The 23,588-nt window shown below is 36.3% G+C and overlaps 1 protein-coding gene across 3 annotated transcripts in view; it reads right to left on the bottom strand.

Annotated features, from left to right (window-relative positions):
• The window catches only part of GABRA3 (gamma-aminobutyric acid type A receptor subunit alpha3), a 358,344-nt gene that overhangs the window by 80,097 nt on the left and 254,659 nt on the right, over positions 1-23,588 (bottom strand). For all 3 annotated transcript variants that reach the window (XM_032845269.1, XM_032845270.1, XM_032845268.1), the window contains exon 5: positions 20,740-20,960. In XM_032845269.1, coding sequence (XP_032701160.1) covers positions 20,740-20,960 — 221 coding nt within the window. The remainder of the gene's footprint in view (positions 1-20,739; positions 20,961-23,588) is intronic.

Below are 23,588 nucleotides of genomic sequence, written 5' to 3'. Positions count from 1 at the left end.
ATTTGAAAATGAGCAAGATACTTAAATACACATTTAATAAAAATACACATATACATTAAAAATTATGGAATACCACCACATCTAATAAAAAATACTCTGTTGACTAATAAGGACATAACAAGATACTCAATATCATCAGTCATTAGGGAAGTGTAAATTAAAATCACAGTAAGATACTGCTACATATGTAATAGCATGTCTAAAATAAAAAAGACTAACAATATCAAGGGTTTGCAAGAATCTGGAGAAAATGGAACCTCATAAATCACTGGTGGAAATGTATAATGCTAAAGCACACTTTGGAAAACATTTCATCAGTTTCTTAAAAAGTTAAACATATACTTTCTATAAAATCCTGTGGCTCCACTCTAATTCTCTTATCTAAGAGAAATGAGAACAGATGTCCACAGAAAGACCTTGACATAGCAGAATTATTTATGATAGCCAAAAGATGGAAATGACCTAAATGTCCATCAAATAATGATTGAACAAAATGTGGCATATTCACACAATAGAATATTAGTCATCAGTGAAAAGGAATAAGAACAACAACATGGGTGCACTTGGGTGGTTCAGTCAGTTGAGCAACTGACTCTCATTTTCGGTTCAGATCATGATCTCAGGGTCAAGATAGAGCCCAGAGTCAGAGTCTTCACTGGGTGAGAACCTGCTTAAAATCCTCTCTCTCCCTCTCTCTCTGCCCCCCCCACTGCTCGCACACTCTCACTCTCTCGCTCTCTAAACAAATTAAATAAATACAGACAACAACAGGGAGGAATCTCAAGTGCATTGTGCTAAGTGAAAGTAGCCAGACACAAAAGGTCACATACTATATGTTTCTATTCACACTAAGTGTCCAGGAAAGGCAAATCTATAGAGACAGGAAGTAAATTAGTGGTTGCCTGAGGCTGTGGTTGAGAATGGATGGTGACTGAAAATATTTGGAAAAAATTTTTAGAGGTGATAGAAATATTCTAAATCTAGATTGTGGTTATAGTTGAACAACTCTAAATTTACTAAAAATCATTGAAATGCACACTTAAAATATAAATTTTATCAGATATAAATAATACTTCAAAAAGAGTTCTTATAAAATAAAAAAAGCAAGAGAGGCATTATAGCATAGTTTTTAAAAGCATGGATTCCAAAGCTAGACTAGAAGATTTACAACCCAACTCTATCTCTTAATAAGTATATGCAAGTTATTTCAGTTCTCTGGGCTTTGTTAGGTTTTATTTTCCAAATGCTGATTAAAGCTCTAAAACTGGATAGTATTATGAAGGAAGGCAAGAAGTCTAAGAGCTGAGATTCAGGGTATAATAATTAGATTAACATCCTTTACAATGAATCCTAACACCAGTGATTCTCAGTATCTCATCTATTTCCTACAGTATGCACTACCCATGAATAATATACATTTTACCACTGGCAGAAAGTATGTATCAGAATCTCAAAGTGGAAAGGAGGCATGAAATAAGGAGGTATGATGAATATGGTGGTTTAAAAATGTTTACTCCAATAATCAAGCTATGGCATCTCATTAAAAATCCCTGCTATTGACTTAAAGCCACTGAGTAAATAGTCTCTTTTCTATTCCTTTGAAATTGAGACAAATTTGTGACTTGGTTATTTGGTGCCTTATCTCATCCCCACTGGAAATATCTAAGTATGTATCCAAAATGAACACACATATCAGAGACTATTCTTATACTATTTGCTGATATTTCTATTGTATCATTAACACAAAAGCCAATGTTTATTTTATATTTGTTATATAATGCTTTGAAATTTTAGGATTTTATTGGTACATATTTGTCTCCTGAACTAGATTGAATATCATATGTAAGTCACTTGCTTTTAGGTGGGAATGTACCCAATGCAATAACTCAACAAGGAAAAATTTCCAGCTCAGATGGTATTGCATCCATGTTCTCAGCGTCCATTTGCCTTTGGCCCGAGAAAGCAATCCTCCTAGAAAATAAATCTTTGGTCCTCATATCTTGATAATACCTCTCACTTTACTAAGCCACTTCCCCTTTTCTTTATCCTTCTACTACTGCAATATCTAGAACACATTCCTTACCTAGAACAAGGTGGAGCTATACACATAACATTTGTACACCTCAAAATATGTATGTCATACCTCAAAGAGTTTTAAAAACTATAAAATGAATATGAATTAAAATGAATCACCTAGTTCTTAATTGTTCCACAGAAAAGATATCACATTGTTTCTAGAGTTTTGCATGTAGAATACCAATTTTTTAAAATAGAGGCATAACATAGGAAAAAATTCTAGAGAAGTTTCTGAACTTACTGAAGTTCCAAAGGTTAAAGATTTAAATTTTATTGATTATATGCACTAATTGTTCAGTGAGATAGTCAACACATTAAGAGAAATATAGGAAGGAGAAGCATAAATGTAGTAGGGCACAGGGTCTCTGGAGATCAGTATGAGCCTCACTGTAGGCAATATGTCACCTAGGCATTTTAGAAAGGGAACAATCTGCTCTGAATTCTGAGGAATATTCTTTCTAAAAACCAAAAGGTAGAAAACACTACTTCAGAGGTACTAGGCAGGCGTTTTCCATGACCATAGAGTAAAGGGCAAGGTGTGAACTTTATGATGAAAAAGAAAAGAGAGTAAATCATTACTAACCATTATCAGTAGAGGATGAGCCATTTCAAATACACAACCCCCAAACACCAAACCAAGCAGTGCATTAGTTGTAATAATCTCAGTCGTCTGCGGGCTTACTATTAAGTACTCGAGCTATAGACAAAAGGCTTTAATATACTGGAAGGCCCTTGGGCTTCCTATTTGGAAGACCATCAGTTTACCACCGCATTTAGCCTTCTGGGGAGCACATATAAGTTTTAAGAACTACCTCAGACATGTAGCTCCAGCCTCATTTTCTGACATTCACACATTTCCCCACTCTCCACCCATCTGCAGATATGTGTGATTTCATGACACAAAACTCTTGTCTTTGCACACATTGTTTCTTTTTTCTGCCTGAAATGTCATTTCCCTTGATATGTGTGACAAATTTCCTTCAAGTCCTTGTTCATATATACCTCTTCCATGATGCTTTGTATGTGTGCTGTGGGCATAGTAAGTTCTCTACTCACAGAAATCCTAGAGCACTTTGGATACATACTTTAGTTCTTAGCACTGTTGAAATAACTTTCCAGGCCCATGATGGAGCTGCTCCTGCTTGGGGTGCCATGTCAACAAACTGAAACTTAGATAACTTCTGTGTTCCTGTAAATATTCTACTTGACCAGAAACATAGTATATCTAGTCAGCCAATCCCCAAATGCCAAACCAACTCTGGACCTTTTCATCTCAGACAAGGTTAACTATGCTGCTCTGGCCAATCAGATATTTTCTATTTTTCTCTTCCTAGTTCTTTATTTTTTTTATCCTATGAAATCTTTGTCTTCTGCCCCTTTTTCAGTTTTGTAAAATGAGACTGTCCACTTCATGAAGTGAAACAAATTTTGTTAGTATTAACTAAATTGTTTTCTTTAATCATTTTTAACAGCACATAGATTATCAGTATCCATTTATGTGTCTGTCTTCTGAACAGGACTGTAACTTGAGAGAAGGGTCTCTATTTCTCATTATAATGTTATCCCTACAATGGTGGTTGGCCCATAGGAGATAGGCAATAAAGGCTTCTTAGTAAATATTTCTATAATATAGAGCAGTTATTTTCAGTCCTGTTTCCCAGAAGAAGAAACTGGAGCCCAGAAAGGGAGAAATGCCTTGTCCATGGTGACATGCTCATATGGGTCAGAGTTGGGACTCTTTGCCAGAAAAAGTTCATTTCACTACAAAATACAGTCTCCAACTCTGTCTAGGAGTAGCATCTAAAATAGCTTCATTCTTTGGAATTAGAGGGACTCTTCTGGTGATCTGTAAATCCTTTCCCCCTTTGTGTTAGAATGACCTTTTTAAACAAACTCAATCTGACTGGACATCAGCTTCTTGCCTTTAAAAAAATAAAAACAATTCTTGTTATTACAAGGACTTGATTTCCTCTTGCAGCTAACCACTTGTGAATACATTCTTCCTTTCCTCCTTCCAGCTTAGTGCCAGTTCCTCTGTAAAACCCTCCCACATCTGGACCTATGTTCCCAAGTCCTATTGAAACCTGTACTCTTTAGTTTACAGTAACTCATTGTTGGCTTTTTGTGAAAATTCCATTATGCTTCATAGTACGGTGAATGATGTATCCTATCTTTCCTGCCAGGATGTGAGCTCATGGAAGGTAGGAATTGATATCACCACATGGAGTACACAGCATAATTTGTGATTGACTGAGGACTTAATACTATTACTTGCTCCTCACCTCACTGTAAGCTTTCTCAGAACCCAAAATAAGCGAGTCTACATCTTCTATGTCCTTACCTCTATTCATTAGAGTGAGGCTCACTAAGTATGGTCCTGTAAGAGTCAGTTTCTAGCTTAAAGGAAGGGGAACTACAGATGAAATCCCCTAGAGCAAAAGCTATTACGAAAAAGGACTGTGTGAAACAAAGCTATCAGTGGTTGGTTGATTTGATTACATTAAATCCTATAGAGCTAGCCTAACAATGTAGCCCAAATGTCTTCCCTGGTTCCTGGCCATTTCAGAGACAATCTCTATTATAAAGATTCATGTGCAAGCTATTTGCATCTAAAGTAGGAAGAGACTAGCTTTACTGTTAACATTTTCACAATTTGTCTTTGAAATAATTTGTCTTTGGAAATCCCAAGTACAAAAGCAAAACTGACCCATTCATAAAATCAAAGAATAAAGGAAGGCATGAAGCTCTGAATATGATAGGAAGCTTCTTTTAGTTGCTTAAAAAGATGCCTCTCTCTTAATGATGCAACATGAGAAGTGAGTTCTTATTTTCTTTAATTTTTAGCTAAATGTAGGACGCTATTACTGTGTAGCTAAGATAAAAAGACGCTTTGTGTATGCATTCAATTTTTATAAAATCACATTGTGTCAAAGTTCTGAGTTCCAACTGCAGCTTGTCACGTTCACCTCAGACTCATTATGTTTAAACTTTATATCCCTTACATTCTTTTCTTAGAGAAAGTGGTGGGATGGAGTAGAGGAAAAACTGCTTGCTTTAACCTAAGTGTGACTTCAGTTTCTGTACCAGCTCTGCCACTTATCAGTGGTGTGACTTTGGCTCTACTGAAATGTCAGCTTACTAAATATAAAAGTAGGGGTTATTAACACAAAAACCTCCAAAGTGGATATGTGCCATGATATGTATCAAGCAATTCATAAGGCTTATCATGTTTACTCCCCACAACAGCTTTATGAAACAGGCATTGTTATGATTCACCACATTTTACAGATGAAGGACCAGCAGTAGTCTTTTTTTTTAAAGATTTTTTATGTATTTATTTATTTGTCAGAGAGAGAGAGAGAGAGAGAGAGAGAGAGAAAGCACAAGCAGGCAGAGGCAGAGAGAGAAGCAGGCTCTCCGCTGAGCAAGGAGCCCCACATGGGATTCGATCCCAGGATCCCGGGATCATGACCCGAGCCGAAGGCAGCGGCTTAACTGACTGAGCCACCCAGGCGTCCTGGACCAGCAGTAGTCTTATTGCAGAACCTACCATCTTAATCACAATGCTGCCTTTTGTGTTACACAAAACCCTTTGTGTAATGCACAATCAGTGCCATGAGAAATGAGATAAATACATGTGAAGCACCTACCATATCACCTGGTATATAGAAAATCCTAAATAGGTGTAAGTTCTCTAAACACACTTTCTTCTCTATAAAATATATGTTGCTTCTACATTGCTTTTTAAAAAATATTAACACCACAATCTTCTTAGTATTCAGGGAGAATATGTAAGGTACGGTCTCAATATGCCCTCTTCCTCATTACCCCATATCTAGTTGGACACCAAGTTCTTTTGAAAGCCTCTCCTTTCTTTTCTACTCTTACTTTTTGCTGCCTTTATTTCATCCATAAACAGTCTTCTCTGGATTACAAAATGGTCAACTAACTGGTATCCCTGCTTCTAAATGATTCTCCAGAGTGCAACCTGATATTTTAATTAAAAAAAAAAAACATAAAAATTGGCAAAGAACTGTCAGCTGTTCACCAAATCCATTTATTTTCCCAGCCTCCCTTTCAGTTAGGCATGTCCATGTGACCTCATTCTAGTCAAAGAAATAGCAGTAGAAGTAAGTACACCACTCAAGGCCCAGACTTTAAACACCTCCCACATATAATCCTCCATGCTCTTTCCTCTTCTACTCACTCTATACAGAGAAACAAAGTGGCCTTGGAAACCATGTACTGAATATGGCAGAGACAACAGATGAAAGGAGCATGGGTCGCTGAACCGCCACTAACAAATGAACCACCTGCTTTGAAATTTAAGGAGCAAGAAATACACCTCTATCAAGTTTGAACTGTTATATATTTTTGGGTTTAGCAAACTGTAACACAAATGATCTGAGCATGTTACTCCCTTTTAAAAAAAACAATAATGCTTCCCAATAAGTACAGAATGAATATATTCTGCATCACTTCCAGATAATTATCCCTCATCCATTATGCAGAAACCCTTCCAAATAGGCATGCTATTTGGCTATATTTACCATTACCTCACCTTATCACTGCCATTTTCTAAAGCTTATTTACTCCTCCACATTCAATAGGAATGTTAATACTCAGATTATTATTATTTTTCTAACCCTTAGTACTTCTGTTATCTCAGGGACTTCTTTGCTTATTGGGAGAACTAACAACATTCTGACCATCACCAACTTCCAATCAGGCACCAAATACCACCAATGCTACATGTTGTATATCCACCTCCTTCTTCAACCTTATTTAGTGGAAAAAGCAGTAGTTTGAGACAGAACTGCATTTGCCTAATAAATGCATCATTGGACAAGTCGTTTTAATTTTTATTTATCTTTTTATTTAAATTCAATTTAATTAACATACTGTATTAATAGTTTGAGGGGTAGAATTCAGTGATTCTTCAGGGGCATACAAAACTCAGTGTTCATAACATCAAGTGCCCTCCCTAATGCCCATCACCCAGTTATCCCATCCCCCCACTCACCTCCCCTCCAGCAACCCTCAGCTTGTTTCCTATAGTTGGGTATCTTATAGTTTGCCTCACTCTCTGTTTTCCTCTTATATTATTTTCCCTTCCCTTCCCCTATGTTCATCTATTTTGTTCCTTAAATTCCACATATGAGTGAGATCATATGATAATTGTCTTTCTCTTACTTATTTCACTTATCATAATACACTCTAATTCCATTCACGTCATTGCAAATGGTAAGATTTCATTCTTTTTGATGACTGAGTAATATTTCATTATATATGTATATATAGACCATATTTTCTTTATCTAATCATCTGTCGACAGACATCAGAGCTCTTTCCATATTAGGGCCATTGTGGACATTGCTGCTATAAACATTGGGGTGTGTGTGCCCCTTCAAGTCACTATGTTTGTATCCTTTGGATAAATACCTAGTAATGCCATTGCTGGATCATAGGATAGCTCTATTTTTAACTTCTTGAGGAACCTCCATACTCTTTTCCAGAGTGGCTATACCAGTTTGCATTCCTACCAACAATGTAAGAGGATTTCTCTTTCTCTGCATCCTTGCCAACATCTGTTGTTTCCTGAGTTGTTAATTTTAGCCATTCTGACAGGTGTGAGCTGGTATCTCATTGTGGTTTTGATTTGTATTTCTTTGATGTCAAGTGATGCTGAGCATTTTTCATGTGTCTGTTGGTCATTTGTATGTCTTCTTTGGAAAACATCTGTTCATTTCTAATGCCCATTTCTTGACTGGATTGTTTTTGGTGTTGAGTTTGATAAGTTCTTTTTTTTTCCTATTTTATTTTTTTAATCATTTTTAAATTTATTTTCAGCATAACAGTATTCATTGTTTTTTGTACCATACCCAGTGCTCCATGCAATCCGTGCCCTCTCTAATACCCACCACCTGGGTATTAGAGTTTGATAAGTTCTTCATAGATTTTGAATTGTAGCCCTTTATCTGATAAGACATTTGAAAATATCTTCTCCCATTCTGTAGGTTGACTTTTGGTTTTGTTGACTGTTTCCTTTGCTGTGCAAAAGCTTTTTATCCTCACAAAGTCCCAATTTTGCTTTTGTTTCTCTTGCCTTTAGAGATATGTCTAGAAAGAAGTTGCTTCGGCCAAGATCAAAGAAGTTGCTGCCTGCCTTCTCCTCTAGGATTTTGATGGATTCCTGTCTCACATTAAGGTTTTTCATCCATTTTGAGTTTATTTTTTTGTCAGGTGTAAGAAAGTGGTCCAGTTTCATTCTTAGGCATGTAGCTGTCCAATTTTCCCAACACCATTTTTTGAAGAGACTATCCTTTCCCATTGGATATTCTTTGCTGCTTTGTCAAAGATTAGCTGGCCATAGAATTGAGGGTCTATTTCTGGGTTCTCCATTCTCTTCCACTGATCAGTGTGTCTGCTTTTGTGCCAGTACCATACTTTCTTGATGATTACATATTTGTGATATAGTTTGAAGTCTGGAATTGTGATGCCACCAGCTCTGATTTTCTTTTTCAACATTCCTTTGGCTATTCAGGGTCTTTTCTAGTTCCATACAAATTTATTCCAACTCTGTGAAAAATGCTAATGGTATTTTTGATAGGGATTGCATTGAATCTATAGATTGCTTTGGGTAGCATAGACATTTTAACAGTATTTGTTGTTGCAATCCATGAGTTTGGAATGTTTTTCCGTTTTATTGTGTCTTCCTCAATTTCTTTCATAAATGCTGTATAGTTTTCAGAGTACAGAAACCTATTTGGTTAGGTTTATTCTTAGGTATCTTGCAGTATTTGGTGCAATTGTAAATGGGATCTATTCCTTGATTTCTCTTTCTTCTGATTCATTTTTAGTGTATAGAAATGCAAGTTACTTCTATGCATTGATTTTATATCCTACAACTTTCCTGATTTCCTGTATCAGTTCTAGGAATTTTTTGGTGCAGTTCTTTGGGTTTCTACATAAAGTATTCTCTCATCTGCAAAGAATGAAAGTTTCACTTCTTTTCTAATTTGGATGCATTTTATTTCCTTTTGTGGTATGATTGCTGAGGTTAGGAATTCCAGTACTATGGTGAACAACAGTGGTGATAGTGGACATCACTGTCATGTTCCTAACTTTGGGAAAAAAGCTCTTAGTTTTTCTCCATTGGGGATGGTAATTGCTGTGGGTCCTTCATATATGGCTGTTATGATGTTGAAGTATGTTCCCTCTATCCATATATGGTAGAGGGTTTTTATCAAGTAGGCTGTGTTTTGTCAAACACTTTTTATGCATCTACTGAGAGGATCATTATCATTCTTATCCTTTTTTAAAAAAATTAATGTGGTGTATCACATTGATTGATTTGCAGATCGTGAGCCACCCTTGCAGCCCAGGATTAAACCCCACTTGGTTCTGGTGAATAATCCTTTTAATGTACTCTTGGATCCTATTAGCTAGTATCTTGGTGAGTATTTGGGCATCCATGTTAATCAGGGATATTGACTGTTAATTCTCCTTTTTTGTGGGGTCTTTGTCTGGTTTGGGGATCAAGGTAATGTTGGCCTCATAGAATGAGTTGGAAGTTGCCCTTCTATTTCTATTTTCTGGAACAGTTTCAGAAGAATGTGTATTAATTCTTCTTTCAATGTTTGGTAGAATTCCCCTGGGAAGCCATTCAGCCCTGGACTCTTATTTGTTGGGAGATTTTTGATTAGTGATTCAATTTCTTTGCTGGTATGGGTTTGCTCAGCTTTTCTTTTTCTTCCTATTTCAGTTTTGGTAGTTTATGTTTCTAGGAATGCATCCATTTCTTCCAGACTGCCTAATTCATTTGCATGTATTTCCTCATTATTCTCTTATAATTTCATTTCTTTGGTGTTGGTTGTGATCTCTTCTCTTTCATTCATGATTTTATTAATTTGGGTCCTTTTTCTTTTCTTTTTGAATCATCTGGTTAGGTGTTTATCAGTCTTATTAATTCTTTCAAAGAATCAGCTCCTAGCTTTGCTGATCTGTTCTATGGTTATTGGGGGGAGTTTTGTTGTGTTATTTTTGTTGTTGTTGTTGTTGTTTTTAATTTCTATGTCATTGATTTCTACTTAACTCTTTATTTCTCCTCTCCAACTGGGTTTAGGATTTATTTGTTTTTTCTTCCCCCCAAGCTCCTTTAGGTGTAAGTTTAGGTTGTGTATTTGAGACTTTTCTTGTTTCTTGAGGAAGGCCTGTATCATTATATACTTCCCTCTTAGGACTGCCTTTGCTGCATCCTAAAGGTTTTGAACTTTCATGTTTTCATTTTCGTTTGCTTCCATGTATTTTTTTTTAATTCTCCTTTAATTTTCTGGTTGACCCATTCACTCCTTAGTAGGATATTTTTTAACCTCCATGTATTTATGGGTTTTTCCAAAAATTTTTTTTTGTGTTTGACTTCAAGTTTTATAGCATTGTGGTCTGAAAATATGCATGGTATGAGCTCAGTCTTTTTGTACCAGTTCACACTGATTTGTGACTCAATATGTGACATATTCTGGAAAATATCCCATGGGCTCTCAAGAAGAATGTGTATTTTGCTACTATAGGATGAAATGCTCCGAGTATATCTTTTCAGTCCATCGGGTCCAGTGTCTCATTCAAAGCCCTTATTTCCTTGTTGATCTTCTGCTTAGGTGATCAATCCATTGATGTGAGTGGGGTGTTAAAGTCCTCTACTATTACTGTATTATCAATGAGTCTCTTTAATTATATTATTGATTCATATATTTGGCTGATCCCAGGTTAGGGGCATAAATATTTACAATTGTTAGATCTTCCTGTTGGATAAAACATTTTATTATGATATAGTGTCCATCTTCATCTCTTATTACAGTCTTTGGTTTAAAATCTAGTTTGTCTTATATAAACATGGCTGCTCCAGCTTTCTTTTTTTTAAGATTTTATTTTTTTATGTGAGAGAGAGAACAAGTAGTTTAGGGTGTGGCAGAGAGAGAGGAGAAGAAGTCAGACTCCGCACTGACCAGGGAGCCTGATATGGAGCTCAATCCCAGTATCCTGAGATCATGACTTGAGCTGAAGGCAGACACTTAACAGACTGAGCTACACAGGCACCCTTTTAGCTGTCTTTTCATATCCATTGGCTCAATAAATTGTTCTTCACCCTCTCAGTTTCAATCTGGAGGTGTCTTTGGGTCTAAAATGAGTCTCTTGGTAGCAGCATATTGATCATTCTTGTTTGTTTTTGTTGTTATTGTTTTTTAATCCAATCTGAAACCCTACATCTTTTGTTTGGAGAATTTAGTCCACTTGCATTCAGAGTAATTATTGAAAGATATGAAGTTAGTGCCATAGTATTACCTGTAAATTTGTTGTTCTTGTAGATTGTTACTTTCTGGACTTTGTTATTTTTGGTCTCTCTGCTCAAAGGATCCCCTTTAATGTTTCTTTCAGGGCTTGTTTAGTGATCACAAATTCCTTTAATTTTTGTTTGTCCTGGGAAACTCTTTATCTCTCCATCAATTCTGAATGATAGCCTTGATAGATAAAGTATTATTAGCTGCATATTTTTCCGATTTAGCACTTTGAATATATCATGCTGGTCCTTTCTGGCCTGTCAAGTCCATATGGACAGACCTTTTGCCAGCCTCATGTGTCTACCCTTGTAGATTAAAGAGCTCTTGTTCCAAGCTGGTTTCAGAATTTTCTCTTTATCTTTGAAATTTGCATTCTTCAGTATTGTATGTCAAGGTGTTAACCGATTTTCGTTGATTTTGCTGGGAGTTCTCCATGCTTCCTGGACTTGAATGCCTGTTTCCTTCCCCAGATTAGGGAAGTTCTCAGCTATAATTTGTTTAAATAAACATTGAGTCCCTTTCTCCTGCTTTTTATCCTCTGGGATGCCTATAATATAGTTATTACTTCACTTTGTGGAATAACTCAGCTCTCTTATCTCCCTTCATGATCTAAGAGTTTTCTTTTCCTCTTCTTTTCAGCTTCCATATTTTCCATCATTTTATCTTCCAGATTTGCTCTTCTGCTTTGTTCATCTTCATTTTTATGGACTCCATTTGGGATTGCATCTTGATAATAGCATTTTTAATTTCAGCCTGACTATATTTTAGTACTTTGATTTCTATAGTAAAGGATTCTCTAGTGTTTTCCATGCTTTTTTCAAACCCAGATAGTATCTTTATGTTGTTGTTTTAAATTCTAGCTCAGACATCTTACTTATATCCATGATGATTAAATCCCTGGCAATGAGTACTACCTCCTGTTCTCTGTTTTGTGGTGCATTTCTCCATCTCATCATTTTGCCCAGAAAAGAAAAGAAGAAAAAAAAAAACAATGAAAACAGAAAAACAAAGCCAAAAAGAAGAACAAAGCAAAACAAAACACTAGATCATGGGTATGTTTTGATTTGCTTGTTAAAAGACACTAGATCCCAAAATAAGGGGAAAAAACCCTACATATTGTATATATAATGCAATGAAAGGAAACAAATTATATATATATATACATATATATATATGGTTTATGTAAAAATTAAAATTAAAAAGAATAGGAAAAAACAGGAAAATAAGTGAACAAATTCTAAAAGACTAAGGAATAAAAATGCAAAGAATGCTATGTACTGTTCTTTCCAAGAACTGAAACTTTGCAGTCCTCTATGATCAGTAAACTTGGTGCCAGCCAGTTGTTTGTCCTGGTCTTCTGAAGGTGGGGCCTGTTTTACTGATTCTCAGTGGACTTGCCCTATTGCAAATGTGCCTCCCTTACACAGAGGGAGGGCTCAGTGTAAGTGGCTCCAGATTCCACAATGTGGTGCCATTTTGCTCCCTGAAGGCTTTCAGCACTGATGAGTGAGATGAATATGGTGGCGCCCCACTCTCTAGCGCCTGGAGCTGAAAGTTCATGCCCTCCACTCTTCAGGGAGCCCTCACAGAAAAGCAATCAATCACTCCTACCTCTCCAGTTTCCACTAGAACTCTGTGTTTACCAGGCCTATGACTAGGTGTTTTTGTATCAGGCACATGCCTGAATTTCAAAGCTCCAAATTTTATGGACTTGTGGTAAAGACTTACTCTGCTCCTTCCAGGGGAAAGGGAGGGGTATTGCCATGCTTCTGACTTTTGCTGGAACATGCCCAGGAAATCACACAACTCTGCAGCATTTCAGTTTATGGCAACACAGAACAGAAATCTAGCACCTATTCTTGTTTTCAGCCAGCTTCCATGCTTCTATTCCTGGGAACAGTATAGCACTTAGATGACACCCAATCTTCTTGTGACCCCAGGGATCCTGAGATCATGCTGTCACACCTGGGATTCTGCCCTGCTTTACCACCAGAGTACCTTTAAACCAGGGACCTCCCCCCATTCCAGCAGACTTCTAAACATTCTGATTTTGTATTTCACTGCTTATGATACTTTGTGATAACATTCCTGAGCAGGTTCTCTTCCCTCTTTAGCACCTCAGCTATCACCCAATTCAACCCTCCATACCTCCTAACTTCCAAAAAGTGGTCACTTTTCTAATTGTAGACTTGCAGCTTTTCTTTCTTCATATTGCCTTTTTTTCTTCATATTTTCTTTCTTCATATTGATTTCTCAGGTGTTCAGAATGATTTAATAACTATTTAGATGTATTTGAGGGATGACACAAATTTAGGGTCTCCCTATTCCTCCACCATCATAATTCCTCTCCCATTTTTTAAGATTAATTGATGATTGATTTTAGAGAGAGAGAAGGAGAGCACAAGTGTCAGGGGCAGAGAAAGGGAGAGACAATTTTAAGTGGATTCCACACTGAGCAGAGAGCCTGACATGTGGCTCTGTCTCAGTACCCTGAGATCACAAGAGTTGGGTGCTTAACCAATTTCACCACCCAGACACCCCTCCTATTTTTAATTTTTAAGCTTCACTTTCTGGATCAGTTCAATAGGGATAATAATGTTTATATTGAATAATTTTCATGAAGATTGGAGATATTTACATAAAGTGTCTAGCACATACTAGGTGTCCAACACAAAGTAATTATTATTATTGTTAGAGTATTATCACTCATACATATACCTCATCTTCTTCTTTGCCTTCTTCTAATCTACCTTACACATTGTTACCAGAGCACTCTGTCTAAAATGTAAATCTGTGCCATCCCCCTGCAATAAACTCTTAATGGATCCCCCTCATTTTTATGCTAATGTAGCTCATAAGAATCCCTCTCCACCCTAGGTCACTTCTCTGCACTTTACTCTACGGTTCAGTCATACTGAATTTCCTTTCATTTCTTTAGTGTATCATTACTACCTCTCTCACTTCATTCCCCTGGACTTCATACCTGCTATACTCTCTCTGTGGAACATTTCCTCCCTATCTTTTAGTCTAATTTATTTCTACACATCTTTTAGGTCTCATTTAAAACTGATTTCCTCTGGAGCATCTGGGTGGCTCAATCAGTTAAGCATCCAACTCTTGATTTTGGTTCAGGTCATGATCTCAGAGTCAGGAGATTGAGCCCCACATCCAGCTCCGTGCCAAGTGTGGAGCCTGCTTAAGATTTTCTCTCTCCCTCTCTCTCTGCAGTACCTCCTAATTCACACACTCTCTCTAAAAAATGTAATTTCCTCTGAAATCCATTGTGGTTATTCTCCCACAGATTCACCTCCTTATCCCTGCTATATGATTCCACAGCCCTCTGTACTTCTCTGATCTTAGCACTTATTCTGTTATCATTATTGTTTGTTTTCCCCACTAGAATGTAAGTTATATGAGGGCAGAGACCACATTCCTTTTTACTCACTATTTTATTCCTAGTGCCCAGAATACTGTTTGGATATCATTAAGCTCTCTAGAAATATTTTTGGAAGAATAGATTAATGAAAGCTCTAACAAGAGGCATGAATTTTCTGATTCATGGTGACAGTTCATGAATACCTAGCTTTGTACATGCTATCTCCTCTACCTGGAATACCCTCCTATACCTCACTTCATCCCTCATCTGTTTGTTACCTATACCTCCTTCAAGATTCAAGATATAGGATTAATTGGCTCTTTTTTACAACTTTCTTTGATGCCTCCACATAAATTTGGTTGTTCCTTACCCTGTGATTCCATCACATTTCTTATCCCCTCAGTTTAAGGGCTTTTATACTATTGTATAAAATATATATATTGTGCATCTATCTGTGCACAATGTCTGCTTTAACTTTTAGACTGTAAGGTCACTAAAAGCATGAGCTGTGTCTTGTTTATCTCTGTAGCTCAGCACACATTCCAAATAATAATCAGTGGAACTTGGCTTTTACTGCATTATGTATTATGCACATTTATATACAATAGGTATAAAGAACAATACAATGAATATATTTATCAAGATCTTCATCAATAAATGTCATTAATAGAAATGAAGTTTTCTATATATCCATGTCTGTAAAAAAAGGAAAATATTTTCTAAACATATATATCATCCTGATCTGGGCTTCATCTTCTCTGTACTGTTTTAATTTTAGTATGTGTGGTGCTGAAGCAAGCAGCAGGTAATGAGCTTTGGCCTGCATTTTTATGGTTGTCCTGAAGTCCCAAGATGAGGTTTCATTCTAAACTGCCCTAGTTACATAGCTATTCAGTCCTTTGTCAGATTTTTCTAAGAAGCTGAAGTTCTGTAGTTTTCCATGGAATCCAGATAAGATTTCCAAGGGTCAAAATAATAATGTTGTAGAATAACACTTCCTGAAAAATTCTAAGTGTTCTTTTGGACCTTATCGAATTCACATTTTTCATGTGTCTGCAAGACAGGCAGCACTTACATTATTATCAGAATGAGAAAGTAGATAATTTTTGTCTTACAAAAGGTCACTCGATGAATAAATTGTGGGGTCATAAATAGAGCCAAGCTCTAATATTTTCAGTTTTGAACCTAAGTCTCCCTCCAGACCCACCCTCCTGGGTCTGAAGTGAATTATCTACTATGTAAGAGAACCAAAGGCTTCATCATGCTTCTGAACTTCTGTGCCTCCTTTATGCTGTACTTCAGAATAAACACAAGGGAATTCCACATAGTTTCCTTTTTTATCAAACTCCACTTTCTTGTCCAATTCATATTAGAATGAAGGACTCAATAGTCATCTTCTTCCCATTTATCTAACCTTATTTTCAGGTGACTAATCCTTTGATCTGCTTCATCTTCTGTACTCCTCAATCTTCATATTTCATCATTTTTCCATCTTTTTCATATTTTAACATTCCCATCCTCCTCTCTCCTTTCTTCTCTTTTCCACCCCTCCTCCAAAACAAACCTATCATTGATCCTTTTTATTATTCATCCTCTTAACTATCCTGTTCTCCTCATTCATTCTCTATTCTTTCTCCTCAATCTCTATGTGTTGATTTCCTTGCCTGCCCATCACTTTCTTTTCATTTTCTTACAGCTTTTTACCCATCCACATCTCATCATCCTCATCCATCCTTCCAACTACCACATTCCACAGCCCCTCCTCTGTTTATGTATACTCTGCTTCATTCTTTCAACATTTGTTTACACTCCCATCTCCTCTTCAAACTCCTTTATGCCTTTTTATAAGTATGCCTCCTTTACATTTTCCCACTTATCTTCTATTCTCTTCAAATTCTCCTTCATCCATTATCTATTCTACCTCTACTGTGTCCTATCCTTCCCATCTCCCTTCCTATTTTTATCTAGCCTCATATCCTTCCATTCAGGACAAAAAGAGTTGTCCCTCTTCCTTTATAAGTAAAACTTTCAAGGTAGTTTTGATGCCATTCTGCTTACAGTTTTCTCTGGCAATTTGGTGTCAGCAAAACCTCATTTCTACTATACTTTCAATCTGTGTCTCTCTGCTATTGCACAAATAAGTACCAGTATTTACATTCAAAAAAGCAATTATTTTCTTCTACCCCTGAATGTATCTATAATATACTCATTGCTTTCATTTTCAAACAAGCTCCCAGGAAGTATTTTCTGTGTTTACTATTTTCACTACTTCTATGTCAACTCCTAAAAACTCACTGCTGCACTAAAGTCTACATTGAAACAGTGTATGTGAAGAATACCAATGTCTTCCATGTTGTAAAACCTAATACATTTAATTCCCTATATTATATGTTCTCTTTTTAATAACCAATAATGTTATAAAAATATATTAATAATGATAAAGAACATGAACTTGCAGCCAAACTGCCAGAGTATGAATGCTGACTCAACCATTTACTACCTAGGTGATTTTTAAATTTTTTCTTACCCACTCTTGTCTCAGTTTCCTCATCTGAAAAGTGGAAATAATAGTACCTATCTCACAGGGTTGTTGGTTTATAAAAGTTAAGTGACAAGAGCAGTGCATGGCATACTGTAAATACTGTATTGATGTTAATGATTATATTTATGCTATTACTGATATTATTATTATTGATCACTGTGAGCTCTTTTGAAACCCTTTACTCCTTTGATGTATCAGTCAAAATGGGTCAGGTTTGCATGTAGTAACAAAAAATCTCAGTGTCCTCAAACAACAAAGATGTAATTCTCACACTACTTGTCTATCTCAGGTTGTAGCGAGGGGGATACTGTCTTCTATGTCATCTTCAATAAAGGATACAGAATGATAGAGCCAAGGACACTTGGCATAATGTTACTTTCTGTGGCCATGGAGAAGAGCATGGAAAATTATGTATTATCCTTCCTCAGAAATGATTCATGTTATTTCCAGTCACATTTGGTTAGCCAAAGTCATCTATCTATGCCTAACTTCAAGGTTCTATGGAAGTACAATACAACCACAAAGCCAGAAGGACATGAATTAAAAATACTGAAAATAAAAGTATTGACTATCACACTCAGTTTTCAAGATACTGCACACTAGGGGTTCTACCAAGACATTTCTTACTTTTTCTTCTTGGTCTCCTTCACAGGTTCCTCTTTTCCCCCTTCTGCCCTAATGATAATGATGCTACATGACTGGATCCTTGGCATAATTTTCTTCTCACTCTGCATACTTTCCTCAAGTGATCACATACATTCACATGGTTGTCCCAATATACTAACAATACCAAACTTCACATCTCTAGCTTGTATCTGTCTTCTGATCTTAAGATTTGTATATCCAACTGCTATTACACACCTATCCCTAGATAATCTACAATCTTTTAAATCTTATCTTGCCCAAAACTTAACCTTGCAGATTTATCCTGTTTCTTCCAACTTTTATATGATCTGCCCAGTTTGTAGCACCATCATTCGCCCATGTTATTTGGGTACTTATAACCTTAATCCCGTCCTTCCTGTCATTCTAACATTGACTGTTTTTACTATTTCCTCAGTGTCTCTCCCCTTCTCCATCTTAATCCCCTGCTGTGAATGAGAACTTTACCACTCCTTGCCCAGACTACTTAAGCTGTCTATTAACCCGTTTCTATAACTCCAGTTTTGTTCCTTTCAAATACATTCTTTACACTGTAACTGGAGTGGCATATGTAAATTAAAAACTGACCACCTCATTCTCTTGCTTCTGTTGAAGGAAACCATTCCATTGCCTGTAACGGCTAACTTGGTTTTCTCTGCCTAAAATATACTTCCTCGTTCCTCCCCTTAACACCTACAATTATCTTGGCTACATTATACTTACTAAATAGTAGTACAAAAATGAATGCTAATAGTAATAATCAGGTGCTCCAACACACACACGCAGATGCACACACACACACACACACACACACATATATATACACACACACACATATATGTAAATATATAAGATCTGGGAAAAGATCAATGAAATATATATGTTAATTTTATTGATCTTTTCTCCAGATTATTCTTCCCTTCTCTCCACCTTCTTTTTCCCACTTCTATCCACTTTCCTTCTTTTCTCTATCACTCTTTCTTTTATTCTCATTTCTCCTCTAGTTTCTTAGCTCCTCCTCTATAATTCAATTTTTCTCTCAAGTATTCATTTGATATCCATTCTTCCTTGCCTATCTCCTCCTCTACCAAATTCTTTCAGGAAAAACATCAATAAAGAACAAATTTAAGGTAATGGAAGACTAGGATATGAGAAAGGACACTTCAAGTATTCACCACATATTTCAGTTTCATTGTACAAAATAACAAAAAAAATTAAAACAGCCACAGAATCTGCACTGAAAGATCAAATTTTTTCCATTCAAAAATGTTAATTCAGTTACTTAAAACTGATATTCATTAATGTGTGAGGGAGCTTTAGGACAACTGGCAGAACAGGAGTTAACAAAAACACAAAACAAGAACCATGAAAGTTTTTTAGTGTTTAGGGGCAAAGAATATTATGGAACTGGAAATGTTTTTAAAGTCATTCTATTGAAGGCAAAATTATACATTATATATATATATATATATATATACACACACACACACATATATATGTATGCATACGTGTGTGTGTGTGTGTGTGTGTGTAAGATTATATTTATTTATTTTAAAGATTTATTTATTTTAGAGTGAGAACATGAGAGGGGGAGGGGCAGAGGGAGAGGAAGAGATAGAATCTCAAGCAGACTCTGCCCTGAGTATGGAGCCTGATGCAGGGTTCAATCTCACAGCATTGAAAGCCTGACTTGAACCAAAACCAAGAGCTGGATGCTTAACCAACTGAGCTATCCAGATGCCTCTGTATATAAATGATATTTAAAGAAACATTCTAGGGGGACGCCTGGGTGGCTCAGTTGTTTAAGCAGCTGCCTTCGGCTCAGGTCATGATCCCAGCGTCCTGGGATCGAGTCCCACATTGGGCTCCTTGCTCGGCAGGGAGCCTGCTTCTCCCTCTGCCTCTGCCTGCCATTCTGTCTGCCTGTGCTCGCTCTCTCTCCCTCTCTCTCTGGCAAATAAATAAATAAAATCTTAAAAAAAAACAAAAGAAAGAAACATTCTAGGGGCACTTCATGGCTCAGTTGTTTAAGCAGCTACCTTTGACTCAGGTAATAATCTCCGGGTCCTGGGATTGAGCCCTGCATTGGGCTCCCTGCTCAGTGGGGAGTCTGCTTCTCTCTTTTCCTCTTGTACATTGTACAATGCTTGTGCATTCTCTCTCTCAAATAAATAAAGTCCTTTAAAAAATTTAAAAAAAGAAACATTCTTAGGTTATTTAGAAACCTCACTTACATCAAACTCCTCAGCATTCCCAGGTAATGTGGCATAAAAGATATGTTGTTGTAATTTTTTATATATTATGTATAACATTGTGTGCTTCTGAAAATATCCATTATTATCTCATTTGATTCTCACAATTCTGCATTATAGGGAAAGTTTTTTGCTGCAGTTAAACAGCTTATTCTGACTATCACAGTGCTTTTCCTGTGTATATAGCTGTGAGTCTTTGAATTTAAGACCTTTGAATATGTATATGCTTACGTGTTAGTCTATATGTGTCTCTGAGTATGGATACATTCATACATCTTGAACATATATCTCTGTGTGTCTGAGAATGTTCATATGTTCAACTCTCTTATTTATTTGTATATCTATAATACATGTCTCTATGAATGTGTGTACCTGCAAATATATAAAGCAGTATATACCAAATGTCCATTTCTAATCTGTAAACTTAACAAAACTTTCAATAGATAGCCTAAAACATGCTGTTTTCAAGCCCTACCCTGAATATACTTTAGATGGGAGGTACCACTCACTGACCTCATTGTGTAGAGGAGGGTTCCATTGTCCACCAGTCTGAGTAGCTTGTTAGGTGTGGTCATATTATGGGCTACTGATTTCTTGCCATTGTGAAAGAAGGTGTCAGGGGTCCAGATCTTACTAGCCAGGAGATTGTTCAGTGGAAGGATCTTCATGGGTCCATCAAATTTCAATCTTTCATCATGCCATGTCTGTCGAAAAAATACATCAATGGTGTACTCCTAGGGACAAAAAAGAGAGAACAATGAACATAGTTCTGATGAGGACCTATAGTGCCCTTAGCAAATATTAATCAATTTGCAATATTTCCTCCAATGCACAGAAGCAGCAGTATATTAATAGTACTTACTGGAAGTATGGCAAATGATTATGATTGAAAAATGAAGCCATGGTGATCAATAGGTATGAAAATAACATATCTGACAAGATTTTATTGAGGAAGTTCACTGCCAACAATTCCCTGCATGTCATACAAGCTGACACAAGACTGCCTTATGAAAAGGCAAGAGCTCTGTTCTCTATGCAGTAGCATCTCTAATAAGAACAAACTCTTTACCTTGTCTCCCCTACTAAGTGATCTAATATGAACATTAAAGGCCAATATAACAGTCACCAGAAAATGAAAACCTTAAGTTTCAAAACACATTTCAGTTGAGTCTCACAAAATACAAGTGATGAGTTTATATTTTTATTATCTTTGATAAATAAGGAAATCTTTCCTATAAATAAAAATAGACAAACAGAAAAATGGGTAAATAGCATACCAGAAAATTCATAAAATAGATAAAAAATGCTAATAAACATGCGATTTTTTTTCAAAATTGCTGTTAATCTAACTATAAATTAAAATAACAAATGTTTCAGGTTTTGGTAATAGCTGACTAAACTGTTTGGCTATACCTTCCTGTAGCTATTAATTATAAAATTAAAACATAAAGAGAGAGGGGAAGAAGAAGGGAAAAGAACCTATTTGAAAGCAATGGGGTACAAATGTAAGCAGACAAAAACTTGAAGAAAATTTACCCTTAAAAGATGGCAGTAGCAATGTGTGCCCCCCAAACTTAGAATTCCTGTGGCAGATACTACAGCTTTACTGGCTCAAGGTGGGAAATAATCTGGAAATTTAGGGTGGTACTCCTGGAAGAAAGACAGTCACAGAAGGGATGAGACCCAAAATCTGCATATATACTCTGCCCCAAATTTTGGCTGACCATTACACTACACACATATCAACAAGACTTTGGGACTCTGTTAAAAAAAAATGCAGGCAGAAACCAGAGGGAAGTCTTCCACTAAATGGCAGATGACAAAACTATGCTGAGTGATGTTTGTAAGCTTGGCAGAAATCAGAAAATGCACTGGCTTAATATCTCAGAGGATAGACCCCAAGGCTAGTCAGAGAGCTGAAAATTCAGGATAAAGTCCTGGAAGCAAGAAAACAACTGAGAGGGTTAGTCCCCAAATCTCAGTGCAAACCTTACCCAGATCTCTGATCACTAAACTGCCCTAGGCATGCGGGACACTTTTAGATATCCAGATATAATAAAGAAGCTGCCTAAAACTCTGTGGCTTAAAATACCTTAATGACTTTTAGTCATACGTAAGTTTCAATATCCTTCTCTTACCTAGAAAGTACTTCATAAATTGATCTTTATCTTCTTCTCTGAGCTCTTTAGATCTACAAACCAGCCAGTCTGGCTTTTCTCTTTTTCTAGCAAAACAAGCACAGTTCTGACTAAAGATTAGAATATTATATAAATATCATCTAAGTTGGGACATATTTGAGAGTCAGAAGAGTTTTTATCGAAAACTACAATGGGACAATTGGTATAAATCAGGACTGTTCTGGGTAAAAAGGTGGAACTAGACTCCCACATAAAGCCAAGACCCTGAATGGTTCCAACTTCAACATAAAGGAGAACTAGATAAATTGATCTAGATAAAACCATTCTACAACATGAAAATTCTAAAAGGAAACTTGTCTAACCAAGCATGGATTCTGGATGGAGAGGGGTTTAAGGGAAGCATTTCTACTGAGATTTAGCAACCTTAAATCTAATTTTATATGGGATTGATGCCTAAATATACAGTATCTTCCTGGTTTTGAGTTTACAAACTGAGAAATTAACATAGGAATTTGCCTCAATGTGGGGATACCTCTATATTGACTTGCAAAAGCAAATGCAAAAACACTCTGGAAGGACATGACCACAGGTAAATGCTTGCTGAAAATAAGCTCGCAATTTACAACAGAACACCTAAGGAAACGATCACAAGTAAGAGTCAGCTGATACAACATATAACTGAATTAGACCCTTCCAAGACCTTCGCATGATAGAATAATCAAATATATACTGTAAAGGAACTGCAACTAAAATGATAAAGGCATCAAAGGAGGTATTAAGAACATTGAAAATAACTCAGTGAACATATTACATACAAGATTACACATCAATGAAGAGAAATTGTGAACTGGAAATTCATATGAAGAAAAATTGTTCAGTGAACATTTCAGACAGATAAATTATGAAAAGAACACACATGAAAAAGAGGTATAGCATCAGGAGGATAAAAGGAAAACAGTATAATCTAATAAAATTCTACAGTTACAGAATAGAGTAAATGGGGGAGAAACAATATTTAAAGTACTAATAGATGACAGTTTCTTACAATTGTTTAAATACATTCATCCCTAGCTTTGAGAAACATAATGGGTTGCAATCTCAATATAATAAAATAGACCCAAGCCAACACATAGTCAATTTGAAGAATACCAAAGAGAGATCTTAAAAACAACAAAATAGAAAAGGCATATTACAGTCAACAAAACGAAGAGGCAACCCACGGAA

This window comes from Lontra canadensis, unplaced genomic scaffold, assembly GCF_010015895.1.
Source record: "Lontra canadensis isolate GAN:19392208 unplaced genomic scaffold, GSC_riverotter_1.0 scaffold161, whole genome shotgun sequence".
NCBI classification, from domain to species: Eukaryota; Metazoa; Chordata; class Mammalia; order Carnivora; family Mustelidae; genus Lontra; species Lontra canadensis.
This window is presented reverse-complemented; position numbering and strand designations above follow the sequence as displayed.